This window comes from Vanacampus margaritifer, chromosome 4, assembly GCF_051991255.1.
Source record: "Vanacampus margaritifer isolate UIUO_Vmar chromosome 4, RoL_Vmar_1.0, whole genome shotgun sequence".
NCBI lineage: Eukaryota > Metazoa > Chordata > Actinopteri > Syngnathiformes > Syngnathidae > Vanacampus > Vanacampus margaritifer.
In genome coordinates, this window is record NC_135435.1 from 30,851,242 (window position 1) to 30,870,033 (window position 18,792).

The following is an 18,792-nucleotide window of genomic DNA, read 5'->3' on the forward strand; positions in this document are numbered from 1 at the left end:
TGCCCATGTGTGAGGTCATATCTCTCTTGGTATGGATCGCGGCCCATGTGCTTCCTGTCTGTCTGGGTCCTTGCGGGGACGCTGAAGTCGCTCAAGCCGCCCGTCGTCGCTTGCTGGCCGGCTACACTACAGCGCGGAAAGCCGGCGTCTGCTGCTCGGTGGGAGCTTGTGTGGACGAGGGGAAGGGACGTGTGGCCTTAGCAGGGAAACGACGACATGCCGGCGGTGTCGAAAGGGGACGGAATGCGCGGCCTGGCCGTGTTCATCTCCGACATCAGGAACTGTAAGTTTATCTAATTTAGCCGCCCAGATAACATAAAAGCAGACTTTATGACGTGCTCATCTACAATCGAGGAGGCTTTTGTGGACATTATTGAGTGAACCAGGATGTCTCCGGGTCTTTGCAGGCTTATAAATCGTAAATTTGAAGTGCAAATAAATCCCAGACTTTTTGACAGCTAGCTGGCGAGCTAATTAGCTGCTAGCTGCAAGCTGCTATCTTCACGACGAAGGGCGTGATCACCACACTTTGAAAATAACACACGTCATTTCAGGAGTATTTGAGAATAGTAACTCTATCGAATTGTACTCACTTGTCACTGTTTTACTCGATTTAATCCATATATTGATACTTGATTATGAGATCATCGCTTTTGTGATGTTTGAGTCACACAGTATTGTTTGGGTATCATATTACAAATAAACAGAAAATTACAGGAAATGTGATGTAATCTGGATTTTTTTTCCTTTTCAGATAATGTGAAAAGAATGCCCCCCTTTTCCAAAACTATTGATGTTTGATAGAAAAATAATTATTATGTCTAATAAACTAAAAATATCTGATGCAACAATCACCCCTTTGTACAACTTCATTATCAAAAGAACATTTCACAAAGTCCCTTATTGAATGACGTTGATATTACAATGTCATGTTATTAACATCACAATTCCTGGGTACAGTCTCGAAATTGTAAGCAAATGTGAGGTAGCCATCTTGAATATATTTTTACTGTCAATTGTTTGCGCCTAACATGAATTGATCCAAGAGGAAGTCGACGATCTTTGATATTGTAACTGACTTTTTGGGGGGTTTGATTTCAGGTAAAAGTAAAGAGGCAGAGATCAAAAGGATAAACAAGGAACTGGCCAACATCCGATCAAAATTTAAAGGTAACTAACACGAGTGTGTACATTAAAAAACAACAACCCCACAGTTCTCCAAATAAGAGGCAACAAGTGCTTGCTTGAAGATGGCTATTTATTTGTCCCCTCCGGTTGAAGTTTCCTCTGAAACACAATCATGAAAATTCATGTTTGTACTACAGGTGACAAGGCTCTGGATGGCTACAGCAAGAAAAAGTATGTGTGCAAGCTGCTTTTCATCTTCCTCCTGGGCCACGATATCGACTTTGGACACATGGAGGCCGTCAACCTGCTCAGCTCAAACAAGTACACAGAGAAACAAATTGTAAGCCTCAAACAGCTAAAAATGACATCTTCATGACAATCCTCTTACAATTGTTTATGATTTGATTGTTTATGATTGATGGCGAAAAAATAATAATCTTGTCTACAAATCTATATCGTCCTGTGGATTTTCTTTTTAGCACAACCTTTTTTTGTCTTAAAAAAAGAAAAAAAACCACAGGTTTATGATTGAGTTTATTCGTTGTGCCACCTTTCCGTTTTGAAATAAATGGAAATGGCACTAATTTGCTCCAGCAAAAAGAAATATAGTTCATATATGTCATATATAAAAAAAAAAAAAATCGGTCTCTTCTTGAAGCACGTTCTAAAAAAACCTTTTACAGGATGTCTGTGAATGTTTCGTTTTGCCCCGTGTTGCCTTCAGGGTTACCTGTTCATCTCGGTGCTGGTCAACTCCAACAGCGACCTGATCCGCCTGATCAACAACGGCATCAAGAACGACCTGAGCAGCCGCAACCCCACCTTCATGAACCTGGCGCTTCACTGCATCGCCAACGTGGGCAGCCGCGAGATGGCCGAGGCTTTCGCCACCGACATCCCCCGCATCCTCGTGGCCGGGTGCGTGTCCCCCGTCTCTGTGGCCCGAGCGCTGGTTCTCGGCCGCAAAAATTAGCAGCAAATGATATCGCTTCATTTAGAAATGTGCGTTCCGACACATGGGATGACACGTGACGGAGGAAAAATGACTCGCCTAAAGTTTGAGAAAGCTTCATCCAGAGAGTGAGCAGCTTGTTGTTGTTTTTTTTCCCAATTCAGGGACACGATGGACAGCGTGAAGCAGAGTGCGGCGCTTTGCCTCCTCCGCCTCAACAAGACGTCACCTGACCTGGTGTCCATGGGCGAGTGGACGTCCAGGGTGGTCCACCTGCTCAACGACCAGCATCTGGTAACACTTCTCACACCCGCGACAAACCTTTTCTCTTGAAGGCTGTTAGGAACTCCAGCTTCTTGTCTACCAAATCAAATTGAGGCTGCTGGTATCAGTGCATCTTGAGTTATTATTATTGTTATTGATTGTTATTGTATAACCGCTTAAATCCATCCAATTGAGTTTCAACTCATAATTAGAGATAGACGATACGTTTTTTCCTAGGGCCAATACCGATGCTTAAAAATAAATAAATAAATAAATGCAAATCTTGACTTTGTTGTAATGTCTTAAAGCATTATTGCTTATTGAACAATTTTTTAGACTTGTCAAAATGTAGATTTTTTTTTTAGACAATAGACTTAAAAAAAAAAGTTCAGGGAGCTCCCAATGTTATCAGTACATCTTAAAAAGTTAAACTACCATAGCTCTTTATAGTTTTCTACAATAATTGTTTTTCTTCCAAAATTTAAAAATACCTGAAACCATAAACTTTTACATTTCTTTTGTTTTAATGTTGAACAAAAACAAAATGTTCAGAAGGTTCCCAGGGTCAGCAGCATCTCTTATAAAGTTAACTGAAAATTTAAATAAATAGTTCCCTGAGAATAAATGGTTTTAGCTTTACCTTTTATTGGCCGTCAGAGTTTGAAAAAAAGGCAGATACCGATATTCGTCAAATATCGGCGCCGATTATCGGTCTATCCCTACTGATAATTGCTTATACTACATGCACCCTTATTAAGAGATGCTAGTATCATCAACAGCAAGATTGATACTAATATTGATACCGATACTTGTGTAATCCATCCAGTTGTGTCATTCTTTCATGATACCAAGTAAAGTACGGTTTTATTACCAATAATGATACTCAAACAAAGTCTGAAGAAGCCATGCCTGAAAAGACACAGGAATTTTGTCATTTTGATTGGATTTTTTTTTAAATTTTATCGAACCTTTATTTATCCAATGAAGACGAGATTGTCGTTTACAATGCTAACATGGCTGCAGACTTTTTGGGTTCATTTTGGTTATTTCCAAGACCGACATGTTTGTTTTCAGGGCGTGGTGACGGCGGCCACCAGCCTCATCAGCAGGCTGGCCCAAAAGAGTCCGGATGATTTCAAAACGTCCGTGTCGCTGGCGGTGGCCCGACTCAGCAGGGTGGGTGTCACTCGGCAGCTAGTTTGCGGGCGGGGGGGGGGGTCTGCTTTTAATAAAACACATTACCTTGAAATATTTTGTACAGATTGTGACGTCGGCCTCCATCGACCTTCAGGACTACACATACTACTTTGTGGCAGCGCCGTGGCTCTCGGTGAAACTGCTGAGACTGCTGCAGTGCTACCCTCCACCTGGTATTTTTTCTTTTATTCTTTACGTTTTTGCACATGTGCGCTACAAGTCTTAGCTGCACACGTTTGGTGATTAGTAATATTGATGATATTGCTTATACTTTGAGATTTGTGATTTAGGTACAGTGGATTTCCAAGTGAGTTCCATTCCATGGCCAGTTGTAAACACTAAAGATCATAGGACTTTTAGATGCAGTCAATTAGAGTATTATAGTAAAGTTCATTTTTTGCACCTGTCGACACACATTTGGAATCTGTTAGCATCCTTTTAGGTTTACTCAAAACAAAAACTGTTTATATAATCATACATTAGTCACCATTTCAGTCAATATTAAAAATGAACTTAAAGGACACTTGCAGTTATTTCAAATTTCCCATGCCAAAAATGGTTTCCTTGAAAAAAATCAATTGACATCTTTTGTTGCCAAGAGTAGCCAACATAAAACCTTACAGGCAGTCGTAAAGTGTTTTAAACATTTTACTTCATTAAATTACATTTAGATAGAATTAAACATGGGCATTGCCTACTTTATAGTTAGAATAAACTACATCGAAACACTTGTAATGATAAACTTTTCAAATGTATTTGATTAATTAAATAATTGGTTAAATATTTATAATCAAGCTCATTTTTAGCCCATTAAAAATGAGCATGGATTTTTATTGTTAAAATATTATTTCACATGTAAAATGCCTAAATTAGGGGGAAATAAGCAGGTAAAAACCTTTTAAAATTTGTCGTTTCAAAAATAAATGGCCAATTAATTATGATTAAATAATAAAATTAAGAGTGAGCATTTTTTTATTATTTTATATATTTCTTATACTAGAGCTAGACGGATATGGTTATTTCACAGCCGATGCCGATTATTATTAGTCAAGGACGCCAATAACCGATATATGGAGCCGATATTCATTTTCTAAAAGGGAAAACATTGACATTAACATTTTTTTTAAAGAGCTCTTTAATTTTTTTTGAATAAAAGAAAAGTTTATTAAACAACTTTTAGGGTTAGTTAAATATTGGATTAAAAAACAACAACAACCAGTCATCAACAAAAAGTTCAGGGATCTCCCAGGGGCAGTAGTATGTTTTCAAAAGTTAAATAAAAACTTAATTAAATAGCTACCTATTCTTTTCTACAGTAAATAAAGTTTTCCAAAATTTCAAAATATCTGACGTACAGTGTTAAAAGTTTATTTATCTTTTATTATTATTTCAAACAAAAACAGGTGGTGCAGAGCCAACAGCATCTCTGAAAACTTAAATAATTAGTGCCCTGAAGTTAACACTTTTAAAAATATATATCTATTAAAGGGCATATGATTCTTCAAAATGGCCGATAAAATCAAAATGCAGATATTCGTCAAAATGCTGAATATATTCGTCGGCGTAGATAATCGTCTATCCCTATACAGTTCAACCCTTTTTTTGGTATCTTATCTACAAATGACTTGGCTCTTCTATTTTAAAATCAAGGGCGGCTCCTGAGTTGTTTGACTTTTGAGTTTTTAATCAAACCCCAAATTGAAGATACCATAAAGTAAGTAGGCGAGTTATCTTTCCGCTGTCGTCCACAGAGGACGCGGCGCTGCGAAGTCGCTTGACAGAATGTCTGGAGACCATCTTGAATAAAGCCCAGGAGCCTCCCAAGTCCAAGAAGGTTCAGCACTCCAACGCCAAGAACGCCGTTCTCTTCGAAGCCATTTCGCTCATCATCCACCACGACAGGTACGAACGAGGCCTTCAGCAAACACAAAATTGTCACAAATATTTGTAAACCACGGTAAAAGCTCCAGCGTATTCCGGGCAACCCGATTGACTGTATAGGTTTACTTGAACTGAAAACATGACAAAAACTTGTGTTTGGAGTTGCTCGAAAAGGTTCAAGTTTAAGGTTCGATTTTTGCCTCAATCTTCTTTTTCAACACATTCAACTACAACTAATGCATTTGAGAAGAAGGCTCAAGTCATCCTTCCAGCCTTTTGCCCTGTTTTCTGAATCACTCTGGCTTGTCAAACGGCCCCTTGAAACGATTTCCAATCTTCCGATGTTGTCGTCCAACAGTGAGCCCACCTTGCTGGTGCGAGCCTGCAACCAGCTGGGTCAGTTCTTGCAGCACCGCGAGACCAACCTGCGCTACTTGGCCTTGGAGAGCATGTGCACGCTTGCTAGCTCCGAGTTCTCCCACGAGGCCGTCAAGACGCACATCGACACGGTCATCAACGCTCTCAAGGTCAGCCGCACCCGCTGCTTCTAATTGGCTAATTGCAGAAATACAACTGAAAATGTAGTGCACGCATATTTAAAGGGGATTATGTGCAACAAGCAACATAAAAATGACAGTCAACCCCCCACATTTCCGCAGTTTGGCACCCTGGATTTGCGAATAATAATAATAAAAAAAAAGTTAAAATATTTTGTTCCTGTTTTGACCCGGTTTTATGTGTGAATAGAGTAAAAATAGTGAATGTTTATCAGCAGTTTTTGAATATTTTTTGGGTTTGAAAAAAAGTATTTTCCCCCTCATGCTTATTAATTATACAGGGATTATTCACTTTTCGTGGGCCTGGCCGGTCCCTATTCCCTCCAAATAGCGGGGATCGGCTGTACTATGATTTTCAGACATATGGGGAGAAAAAAAAGTAAAAAAAAAAAAATGTTTTGGGAGTGTTAATTTATCTTGAAAATATTTCTTGTCGAGGGAAAACAGTTCAAGCTAAGATGAACATTTTGTTGTAAAACTAGCAAAAATTCTTTGCTTAGCATGAAGCCATTTGTGCTGCATTTTAATACATACCGCGTGCTACAGAAATATATAATCTGATTGATTGATTGAAAATGTACATTAAAGTACCGTATACATTACTGAAGTAGAATAATTCATGTACTGCTTAACTTTATATTCTGTTTAATTTCCTATAGCACATTTATTTAAAAAAATATTTACCTAAAGATAGATTTTTTTTTTCAAAACTGTGCTACCTTAATATATATATTTTTTCCTTATACATCACGTGGTTGTCTGCATTAAAGTAGTGGGAGTTGGCAACCTGCCATAATTGCTTGCGCTGGAGTAAAAAATCAACACCAGAAAAATAAATAAGATTAAAAATTTTTTTTTTTTAATGTGTTCTTAAGATCATATTTTTTCTTCAATTTAAAAAAGTGCAGATCCTGTTTTTTAATTGAATACTGCACATATTGGGGGTAAGAACCGTCCCAACACGACAACAGAAAAAGGATTAATAAACAAATAAAACACTTCAAATCAAAATGTGTATTTTAAGATTTTTTTTTTCAGAATTAAAAATGGCAAATTACTCCTGTAGAAAAATCATTTTCAACCTAATTTCGTACAGTATGTAGTTGGTAAGCAGCCTGCTAAAATTGCTTACAGTAAATGGATGTATGTCCCCTGTGAGTCGTAATATCAATAAAATTAATCTTCACACCTTTACATCTTTGGGACTTTTTCTGAGCTGGCCTTATGTTGATGATAATAGCCTTAAATGATGTTTTCACATGTACTTACTGTCAGACGGAGCGAGACGTGAGCGTACGGCAGCGTGCGGTGGACCTTCTCTACGCCATGTGCGACCGCAGCAACGCCAAGCAGATCGTGGCAGAGATGCTGAGCTACCTGGAAAACGCAGACTACTCCATCAGAGAGGAGATAGTACGTCACGCCAGCCCAGCAGCTCTTACAGTTCTTGCTTAGAGGGTTTCTGCTGCAAAAAAAAAAAAAAAACGACTTGTTCAGAAATAAGTCCTACTAAAGTGGATATGAAAAGTCTACAGACCTTTGTTCAACTGCCTTTTTAAAAAACTTCATAAATAAGAGCAAAATGAATCATTTCAAAACATCCATTAATGTGACCAACGACCTGACAACTCAATTAATTGGCCTTCGTCAAGTTGCAGGGAATGACAAACAGCTCAAAATTCCAGTCAAGAGAAATGTCAGGAAAGGCCTACTTAAACTTCTGAACTTTAGTTGGCATTATTTTGAGGGACTTAAAATTGTGGCAGATAAGATAAGATTCACTGATTGTCACACCCACCTAAGTGGGGCGAAATTCGTTCTCCGCATTTGACCCATCCCCTGAGGGAGCGGTGAGCAGCAGTAGCAGCAGCCGCCGCGCTCGGGAATCATATGGTGATCTAACCTCCCAATTCCAACCCTTATTGCTGAGTGTCAAGCAGAGCGGCAATGGGTCCCGTTTTTATAGTCTTTGGTATGACCCGGCCGGGAATTGAACCCACGACCTCCCAGTCTCAGGGCGGACACTGTACCACTAGGCCACTGAGCTGGTGTGAGATGTGTGCTTAGTTTGAATGCGACTGGTTAATTCTCAACACAGCCACAATTTCATTTATGAGAGTGGGTGTGCACACTTTTGCAACTCCTAGAAAGGATTGCATTTTTTTTACAGGTTATTTTGCAAATGGTGAAAAAAAGGTTATTTAAAAATAAATTGAACTTTATATCACAAAATCCAGGCATTTGAACAGGGGTGTGTACACTTTTGCAACTCCTAGAAAGGATTTAAAAAAAATTACAGGTTATTTTGCAAATGGTGAAAAAAAAAGTTATTTAAAAATATATTGAACTTTATATCACAAAATCCAGGCATTTGAACAGGGGTGTGTACACTTTTTATAGTTGATCAGATATCAAGTTTCCTCTCCATCTCCCCGCCAGGTGCTCAAGGTGGCCATCCTGGCAGAGAAGTACGCGGTGGACTACACCTGGTACGTGGACACCATCCTCAACCTCATCCGCATGGCCGGCGACCACGTGAGCGAGGAAGTGTGGTATCGCGTCATCCAGATCGTCATCAACCGCGACGACGTGCAGGGCTACGCCGCCAAGACCGTCTTCGAGGTGAGTGCGCAGGACGCGCCGGCTCGCTCGTCCCGGACTTGCATGTCACCGTCTGTCAATTCCTGGTAGGCTCTTCAAGCGCCCGCCTGCCACGAGAACTTGGTGAAAGTGGGCGGCTACATCCTGGGGGAGTTCGGCAACCTGATTGCTGGAGATCCGCGCTCCAGGTACCAACTGCAAATCATCCGATTTAGCATTTGCCTAACTGTAGGATGTTTGAAATCACGGGCAGTCTTAAAAATCACCAAACTAAAGGAATCCTTTATTGGCATGAAAATGTCTTGAAATAGGGCTTTCAAAAGTCTTTTTGGTTGAAGGTCACGTAGCAATTATGTTTTCCCTTGAAGGGCCATCATCATTGTCAACTCATAGAAATGTATGACGGTGTCATAAAGCTACATACTGCATAGATGTCAAATTGATGGATAATTACTTTCGATTTTAGATTTTTTTTTCTATTACCAGTATTTTAAAAGGGAGATTGTTAAAAACACACACGTACACACAATATATCAAGATTATTAACTCATTCACTGCCATTGACGGCCATAGACGTCAAAAATTCATTTGATCTATTTCTATTAGTTTAACATTTTTTCCCCACTTTTGTTAACAAGAGTATGAAAACCTAGAATATTTTTTTTTATTGTACATTTAGAACAGATATAAAATTTGTGATTAATCTTGGGTTAACTAGTGAAGTCATGCAATTAATTATGCTGAAAATTTTTAATCACCTGATGCCCCTAATTTTTTATATACAGTATATATTTTTTAATCGCGTCAGGCGGTAATTTTTTTTTAAATTGTAATTAATCGCATGACTTCAATAGTTACCTCATTGTTTAAAATGTACCCCAATTTTTTTTCTAGGTTTTCATACTCTTGTTAACAAAAGTGGAAAAAAAATGTTAACTACTAAAAAATAGTTTTAATGTATTTTGGACGTCTATAGCCGTCAAGGGCAGTGAATGAGTTAAAGTGAAGACAATTTGAAATGTTCATATTTTAGCAAGAAACATGAAGTCAATATGCGCAACCTGATTTGCCGTCGCTGGCTCCCCCGCAATGTGTTAAGTAGGAGACTTAAGAATGTTCAAGAGAACCTGCATGCAGGAAAAAAAGTATTCCTTACATAATATATCATAGCTTATGAAATATCTGGAACTTTTTGATTGGCTTACTTGCTGAACTTAAAAAGTTTGCGACCCCCCCCCCCCCCTAAACCAGGGATAGTTTTCGGTGTCTCCTGCCTGCAAGCCACGTGTTTCAAATCATCATGCAGGACTGCGGCTCTCTAGGACCGAACTTGCCTAGCCCCGCCCTAAACTAAAGTGTGATTGATCCATGTGGTGGTGGTTGTCGTCCTTCAGCCCGCTGGTCCAGTTCAACCTGCTGCACTCCAAATTCCACCTGTGCTCGGTGCCCACGCGGGCGCTGCTGCTGTCCGCTTACATCAAGTTCATCAACCTGTTCCCGGAGGTGAAGAGCACCATCCAGGAGGTTCTGCGCTCGGACAGCCAGCTGCGCAACGCCGACGTGGAGCTGCAGCAGAGAGCCGTGGAGTACCTGAGCCTCAGCTGCATCGCCACCACCGACATCCTGGTGCGGCACGAGACGGCCCGGCGGGCCAACGCGCTTCCCGTCTTCAACTGCCGTTCTTGTTGCACGTTTTTTTGTCCCTCGTGAGACACCGTCTCCTTTTTGAGAGGGCCTGAAACGCGTGCCTTGACATACGAGTGACCCGACTTAACTCGTTCGCTGTTATTAACGGCTATAGATGTCAAAAATACATTTGAACTATTTCAATTAGTTTAACATTTTTTCCACTTTTGTTAACAAGAGTGTGAAAACATTTATAACAGATATAAAATTTGTGATTAATCGTGAGTTAACTATTAAAGTCATGCGATTAATTACAAAAAAAAAATAATCGCTTGACGTGATTTAAAAAAAAAAAGATTACTAAAAATTAGGGGTGTCAGTTGGTTAAATTTTTTGAATTAAAATCATAATTAATCGATTAATCACACATTTTATAGCTATTCTAAATGTACAATAAAAAAATTCTAGGTTTTCATGCTCTTGTTAACAAAAGTGGAAAAAAAATGTTAAACTAAACTAGAAATAGTTCAAATGAATTTTTGACGTCTATAGCCGTCAATGGCAGTGAATTTAAGAGTTTGGCAAAAAGGGAGCAATTAATCAAAAAAGAGGCTTCAAGCCCACCAGTTGAAGTTTACAGTCAAACTAAATCAAACAGAAAGAAAATGACATATTTATATTTAAAACAATGCAACGCCAACAGTTAGCATCAATAGTTGAGGTTTTAGAGACAAAGGATACAAGAAGAAGCAACACAAAGATCATTTAACAATATTCACAAAAAAGGCCTGTCACCATAACACATTTTGCATGATGATAAATTACCCGGAAAATATTGCGATAAACGATATTGCAAATTTCATATCATTTCTCAACTAATATAATGATAATGGTATAATAATGCAATTACACCCATTTAAAGATCAATAAGGTTATTTCCGGAGAAATCGTAATTACATTTGATCAATGATTGCAACCTGATGTATTTGATGCGTCTGCATTTGATTTTCTCCTCTTTTACTTGCCGTCGCAGGCCACCGTCTTGGAGGAAATGCCTCCTTTCCCAGAGAGGGAGTCTTCGATCCTGGCTAAATTGAAGAAGAAGAAAGGACCCGGCAACGTGCCCGGCATCGACGACACCAAGCGCAACGTGAACGGCGCTACGGAACACAACAACAACGGCGAGCACGGCGGCGACGCAGACGCCACCTCGGTAACGCCAACGTCACGTGCTCGCTTGTCTTCATGCTGACTTTCACTTCTTCTCTTTCCCTCCTTTTGGTCCTCCATTCATCAGTCCTCTCCTTCAGTGATGATGGCGCCTCTCGCAAATAGACCGCGTCCCGCCCACTCTATTCCCATCATGCTCTCTGGCGGCACGATGGTACATTCATGCTGGCATTGGGCCTGTAGTACCATCGGCCACCACATGAGATACAGCTGCACAATCTAAAGAATGATGGTGTACCTAATGTTGTGGCCGATGATTGCACAATGACGTTTGCAGTGTTGTGACTTGCTAAAAATGATCACATTAACCACCTTTTTTTCTTTAATACTCCATTTTACGTAACACAACCTACCTCTCCCTGTATATCTATTCCCTGTGGCTAAGCCATTAGCATAGTAATGCTTTTTTTTTTTTTAAATGGCAACTTTTAACAAATTAACGCTATGGTAAATTTGACGTAAGGTTCTTGGCAGTGAATGAGTTAAAAACTGTCACGCGTGTGTAAACTAGGGATAGACCGATTATCGGCGCCGATATTCAGCATTTTGACAAATATCGGCATCGGCCATTTTGAAGAATCTTACGGCCGATTAGAAATCAATTTAAAAAAGTGTTCAGGAAAAAAAAAAAAATCAGGGAACTAATTATTAAAATTTTCATAGATGTCTCTGCACCTTCTGTCGTTTGAAATTAAAACTAGGATAAGTACAGTTTTAATGCTTCAGCCATTTTGAATTAAAAAAAAAAAACTTGATTCACTATAGTAAACAATAGGGAGTCATTTACTTATTTTTTTATTTAACTTTTGAAGACGTGCTACTGCTACTTTTTGTTAGATTTGTAAAACAAAGATGTCTATTGACTAAGATATTTTTTTTAACTCCCAATATTTTACGAACCTTAAACGTTCAATTAACATATGGTTAAAAAAAAAAAAAAAAGAACTGGAGTTTGTATTTTTTTAATTTTTGATGCCAATATATTCCCTTTCTGTGAAAATGGATATCAGCTTCAAATATCAATTAATAATAATAATCGGTATCGGCCCTGAAAAAAACAGATCGGTCTATCTCTAGTGTAAACTGCTTGTACCTAAGCTAGCGTTGCTTTTGTTCATTGTTGACATGAGGTTGCTGCCGCTCTGCACTACACAACTTCAACTTTGCCTGAATGTTTGTGGCAAAAAGTTTTTGGAAATGATATTTGGACTCGCGCGTCCCACACAGAACTTGGCGCATCCCTTCAACGACCTGCTCAACCTGAACTCGCCGCCGGCCACCAGCTCCAGTCTGCTGGTGGACGTCTTTTCAGATGCCGCGCCGGACCCCGTCTCGGCCTTCGACTCCACCCCCGACCTTGGCGTGTCTGACGACAGTTTCAGCAGGTTTGTAACCGCCAAAAATTGACACAAGAAATCTTTGAATTGACTTGACAATTTGTGATCATGATGAGGATTCTTGAATTTGACAACAATAATTTGAACTGATGTACCAGAGTTTTTTTGTTTTGTTTATGCAGGTTTGTGTGTAAGAACAACGGTGTTCTCTATGAGAATCAACTTTTGCAGATTGGCCTGAAGTCCGAGTACCGGCAGAACTTGGGTGAGCCGCTTTCATTCCTCTTTGGGAACTTTTACCAAAGGACTCTTTCTGGTTTTGTTCATTAAATGGTAACTGAACTTAGCTTACAAAGTTGTTGTACAGGGAGGCTGAATAGTCCACAAACTAGTAAGGACAAAGCATGCGTGCGCATGAAACGAGTAGTGCTGAATCTTCATTGCAAATGTCGTCCTCCAGGTCGCATGTACGTGTTTTTTGGCAACAAGACGTCCAGCCAGTTTGTCAGCTTCTCCTCGTCGGTCACCAGCCAGGACGCGCTTAAAGCTCATATCCTTTTGAAAGCTGCTTCTTTCTTTTCTTTCCTTTTTTCTTTTTGCCTTTCTTTCTTTTTATCTTTCTTTTTTCTTTCTTGTCCTTTTTCTTTTTTTCTTTTTGTCTTTATTTCTTTTTGTCTTTCTTATTTTGTTTTCTTTTCTTTTTTCTTTCTTTTTTTTTTAACAACTTTTAATTCATCAAGTGATTTCAGAAGGCTATTTCCTACCTAACTACCATATTTAAAATAATTTGGATTAAATTAAAATTTCTTAAGATGCTTTTTTGGGGATAGCTGCAAGCTATTAATTGTAAAAAAAAAAAAAAAATTGACTTTATTGAGATTTTTTTCTGCAGTTTTTCATTTATCAAGCTATTTCAGAAGGCTAATTCCTACCTAATTACCATATTTAAAATCATTTTGATCATATTCATCCATCCATCCATTTTCTTACCCGCTTAGTCGTCATAAGGGCCGCGGGGGTTGCTGGAGCCTATCCCAGCTGGCTTCGGGCAGTAGGCGGGGTACACCCTCAACTGGTTGCCAGCCAATCGCAGGGTGATCATATTCAAATTTCTTGATTTTTTATTTTTTTTTTGTGTGTAAAATTATTGACTTGAGATGCACCTTTAGAATTGGCCTTGTTTAAGATGCCGCATAGCACAGACTCAGCCCCGTTAAGAGTTTCGAATGACATCCTCCTGGCAAATGTCACTGGAGACGTACGCGTGTCTTGTTTTGCTGGATCTGACTGCAGCGTCTGATTTGGTGGACCGCAATATTCTGTCGGCTCATTGGCTGCACCAGGTGGGCATTAATGGGAGCTCTCTAGAGCGGTTTAGATCGTTTGCTGTGCGTCCCGCTCTGCCCCACTGGCGTGTGGTGTTCCACAGGGTTCGATTTTGGGGCCCCTGCTGTTTTCATTGTGTCTGCTGGCCCATGGCTTCCATCTTAAGAAAACATTGGATTTGCTCGTATACAGCAACGATTGTTTTTGAAGTTCTCTATGAATAAAGTTGAGTTGTTTAGTGAAAATTCCAGGATTACAAACTGTGGCATTTTGTCTGGTGGAGCGTTTGTTCTTTAACAATGAATCCACAAGTGAACATCCACGCCAAGGCGGTGGATCCCTTGATCGAGGGCGGCGCTCAGGTGCAGCAGATCCTCAACATCGAGTGCGTGTCGGAGTTCAGCGACGCCCCTCTGCTCGACATCCACTTCAGGTACGTCGTCCCACACTCTCTCATGTTTGCGGTGTCCCCGAATGGACACTTTTTTTTTTAACACGTTTTGTTTTGTTGCATCCATATTTCAAAATAAATAAAATGTTCCCTTTTTTTTCTTCTTGTTAATGAATTACTTTTTTTTTCTCACATTTAAACCATATTCCATTGAAATTATGCATTTACCTGTAAATAAACGTTTTTTTTTCCTTCATTAAAGACTTTCTCATATTATGTAATTCTCCTGCAATAACACTTTTTTTCTTTAAAAAAAAATCCTGACTTGCTTTCTGATGATTTAAGATTATTAACCTGGCAACCTTATTGCTAATAACTTTTCCTCTTGTTAATTCTCCCGAAATTACATTTTTCTCTTGTAAAACTTAAAAAAATATATATATTTTAACTTTACTCTTCTGAAATTGTTTTTACCCTGAAGTTAACAATTTTCCCTCCCAAAATGACCTACACCTCATATTACAACTTCTTTCATCTGAAATTACAAATTTCTTGTGTAAAACTATGACTTTTTTCTTTTCTTCATATTCTAGCTTTATTCTCCTGAAATTATATTTTCACACCTATTTTTTTCACCAAATGGTAACACTTATTTCCATTATTGAATCTCCTGATTTTTTTTTTCTCAAAATCTAACTTTTCCCAATCCCCCCCCCCACACGTATTAAAACTTTATTTTTCTGAAATTGCTCCCATGTAAAACTGTGATTTTTTTAAAATAATATATCTTTTTCCTTCATTTTATGATCTATTTTTCTCACAGTGCAATTTTAGTCTCCTATTCTCTTAAAATAGAAAGAAACATTTTCTCTTCTGAAGAAACTTTGCATAATATGACAAAATTGTTCCTCTAATAATGAGTTTGCAAACTTTCACATCTTGGTGGGAAAGTTTCTGTGGTACTTCGCCAAAGGTGCACAACTCAAAAATGTGGACTTCCTCATAAAGTGGATATTGCACATGATGGATGATCAGTGTGGCGGATGCGTGTGCGCAGGTACGGCGGCGCCCCGCAAAGCATCTCCATCAAACTCCCCGTGATGCTCAACAAGTTCTTCCAGCCCACTGAGATGACGTCGCAAGATTTCTTCCAGCGCTGGAAGCAGCTCGGCCTGTGAGACTCACGCACGCACACACGCCTCCAAATAAGCCAGACGGCGGCTGTCAGCCATTCAGCCCTTTCCTCTCTTCCAGTCCACAGCAGGAAGTCCAGAAGATCTTCAAGTCCAAACACCCGATGGACACCGAGGTCATCAACGCCAAGGTCGGGTTTCGGCACGTTTGGAGAAATTGAGCTTGTTGACGAGCCATTCGGCTTAATATGTTTCGGTTGAGAAGGTTGCTAAGGTGAAGGCATTCTGTTTTGTTGATAACACTCAACATGTCGTTGCGTGTTAGATTTTAGGATTTGGCGTGGCTCTGCTGGAGGGTGTGGATCCCAACCCGGCCAATTTTGTTGGAGCTGGCGTCATTCACAGCAAAACTTCTCAGGTGGGATGTCTTCTCCGGCTGGAGCCCAACACGCAGGCGCAGGTAACAGACGCACATGTGCATCAAAACACACAATTGCCACATCACGTCACGTCAAAACAAATACGCTTGCAAGAAGATGTGGACTTGAAGTAGTGCAATTCATCAAAAATGTATTACAATTTTAATTATGACTCTTCACAATTACAACATCAGCATAATCGTAAAAAGAAAAAAAATATTACTCATTTTTGAGTTGATTTTAAATGTATACATTTGCACCTTTTTATTTTATTTCAAAGTAACAAATTTAATGTTTTGTTTTTTTCATCCAAAAGGAACTTGCATAATTAGTGTTTGGTAGAAATGTATTTTTTTAAAACATTTTCTTGTTTTGTACCAAAAAATAAATGATCGTCCTATTCGCGTTTTCAATGATTACCAATATAATTGTGATTAACTCATTCACTCCCAGCCATTTTCACTGAAGCAACCACCTTCGCTCCCGGCTGTTTTACTGGACTTTGACTGATTTTGCAAGACCCACAGAATTTTGTGTTCTATTGCTATAAAAACATGGAACCTACCAAAAGAAAGATTAGAGTCTTTTGTTTCATCGGTTTCTAAGCAATTAGCATTAGAATATAGCTAAGTTTCATCATTATTCACAAATGTGTTTGAAACAGTGGGGAAAAGAGCCTTTTTGCAACATGGCCCTGGTTGCTCTCTTATACTCTGCTGCCACCTGCTGGTCGTTTTTTTTGTAATAACTGCCGTTGCTTCATGCATTCTCTTCAGGTCAGAGGCTGCATCAAAGCCTTCGCTATGCTCTAGCATACAAAAAACATACAGTAAATATGTCTTTGGGAGCATGGTCATAGTTAAAATGGAACGTATTTATACGTTTTTGGGAGCAAATGAGTTAATATTTTCTTGATAATCGAGCAGCCCTAACATGAAGTTGTTTTGAATGAATGTTGCTGTCGTTCCTTAACATTTGTGTTTGCATCTCTCGTCAGATGTATCGCCTGACTCTGCGCACCAGCCGCGACACCGTGTCTCAGAGACTTTGTGATCTGCTCTCAGATCAGTTCTAGAAGCTTCCTTTGTACAGTTTGTAAGTTTTTTTTTTTTTTTTCTCCATATATTTTTTGGCACATAGCTTTACGGCCTTTGACTGGCACCGCCAGGTGTCCATCGCCCCAGCGTGCTGACCTGTGGCTGAGCACACTGTTACTGAGTTTTGTTTTTAAAGAAGGATCTTGCCATCTTGTCACTATTTTGCATGTGAGTACGACTTCACCACGTAGTGGGCGCTTTAACACCTCACACTGTTTGTTGGCTTTTAAAGCAACACGCACAATTTGTACTGGAGCTCCCATTGGTGCCTTTTACGTGAAACACTAGCACACTGCCTCACTACTTGCACCTGAATGCATTTCACACACTATACACTCGATATTTCTATTTTCTAATGCTCCTCACTGCCTTAAGAATTGTTTTGTTTGGGAATAAAAGCTTTCTCCTCACAAAGAGTCACTCATAAACCGTCTATGCAACTAATAAAAATGTCTCTGAGAAGATGGCATAAGGTGCAAAAAAATCATTTTTAGAATAAAGTAATGTGAGCAGAAGAATGAAGTCATACTTAATAAGCGAAAGCAGCTTCACGAAACCAGCATTTTATTATTATAAAGTGTTTTAAAAAAATATATATATATAAACATATTCACGTAAAAATGTATCTTTGACATTAGTAGCAGTCAATGGAGCCATATGATCTCATTTGTTTTTCCTCTTTGAGGTGTGATGCCTTCTTTTGGGTGCATGGTTGGCGCCTGTGCCATCAAAAAAGAATTCAATTGGAAGTTGAAGGGATTGAGTGTCAGGAGTGTGACCCAAACAAGCCTAAAGGTTTTTGAGATTGCGAGATTGTGTTCTTGTTCATGTTGTATCGTGTTTTTTAGTTGTAAATTTGTCTCTCGTCGCATGTATCGTCTGACTGCTATATCTCGGTGTTTTTGTGGTCTGCGCTCAGATCTGCTCACCTTTGTTTGGCTTCCTACTGGAAATGTGGAGCATTCTCAAAACACAACTTTATAAAGCACTTTAAAAGAATCATTGCTGCATACAAAATGCTGTACACAGAGTAAAAATCAGTCATGGAATAAAGACGGGTAAAACAAAATAACACATGATAAAATGAATAAATATAAGGGTAAGGAATAAGTATATGAAATGAATACATGAATCACCCAGACACACAAACAGGAAGCAGTTTAATCAGTTTTAACTAAATGAATCATTGTCCGTACAGCCTCTGTATTTAAAATTACATTTTAACTGAGTCACCTTCATTATTTTATAAAGTTGATGTAAACATGTATGACTTTTTATTTAAAAGAAAAAAAGATTTAAATAAAATAAATGTATACATCAATTATATATGTCAGTTTATTTTCTGTATGTCTACAAAAGAATAAAGGTCAAACAGTTTTAGTATTGTAGTTTACTTTATTACACAATACTTTTCTTATTCAAAAAAGTCCCTAAAACTTAATAGTAAAAGTAATTTTAAAAAATTCAACTAAAATGAAGCATTTTCAGAAGAAAGAAAATACAAACTAACAAACCTGCTCTAAAAAGTAATTAAAACTAACTGAATTTCAAAAACAAAAGTCAAAACAAAAATAACTAGCTAAAATGAAACACTCTAAATAATTATTAACCCTGACTGTTGGTTGTGGAAAAACATTTAAACTTTCATCTAAA

The 18,792-nt window shown here is 38.8% G+C and overlaps 1 protein-coding gene across 2 annotated transcripts; it reads left to right on the forward strand.

Annotated features, from left to right (window-relative positions):
• Positions 1-43: 43 nt before the first annotated feature.
• On the forward strand, positions 44-17,555 carry LOC144050147 (AP-2 complex subunit alpha-2-like). Of its 2 annotated transcripts, XM_077563165.1 has the most exons (23): positions 44-283; positions 1,102-1,170; positions 1,326-1,468; positions 1,853-2,046; positions 2,245-2,374; positions 3,419-3,520; positions 3,606-3,714; positions 5,293-5,443; positions 5,781-5,949; positions 7,255-7,392; positions 8,419-8,601; positions 8,671-8,768; positions 9,975-10,206; positions 11,240-11,419; positions 11,504-11,590; positions 12,664-12,821; positions 12,956-13,038; positions 13,234-13,322; positions 14,408-14,532; positions 15,548-15,664; positions 15,745-15,814; positions 15,949-16,083; positions 17,040-17,555. In XM_077563165.1, exons 1-23 carry the CDS (start codon positions 217-219, stop codon positions 17,115-17,117), a joined length of 2,907 nt encoding a protein of 968 aa, XP_077419291.1. In that variant the 5' UTR covers positions 44-216; the 3' UTR covers positions 17,118-17,555. The 2 variants fall into 2 exon arrangements, with proteins under 2 accessions (XP_077419291.1, XP_077419290.1); XM_077563164.1 differs by lacking the exon at positions 11,504-11,590.
• The last annotated feature ends 1,237 nt before the right edge of the window (positions 17,556-18,792 follow it).

Coding starts and splice junctions, on each gene's coding strand:
- LOC144050147 (XM_077563165.1), top strand. CDS start 217: ATGCCGGCGGTGTCGAAAGGGGACGGAATGCGCGGCCTGGCCGTGTTC. Junction 1,171..1,325: donor CATCCGATCAAAATTTAAAG/GTAACTAACACG, acceptor TTTGTACTACAG/GTGACAAGGCTCTGGATGGC. Junction 12,822..12,955: donor TCTGACGACAGTTTCAGCAG/GTTTGTAACCGC, acceptor TTGTTTATGCAG/GTTTGTGTGTAAGAACAACG.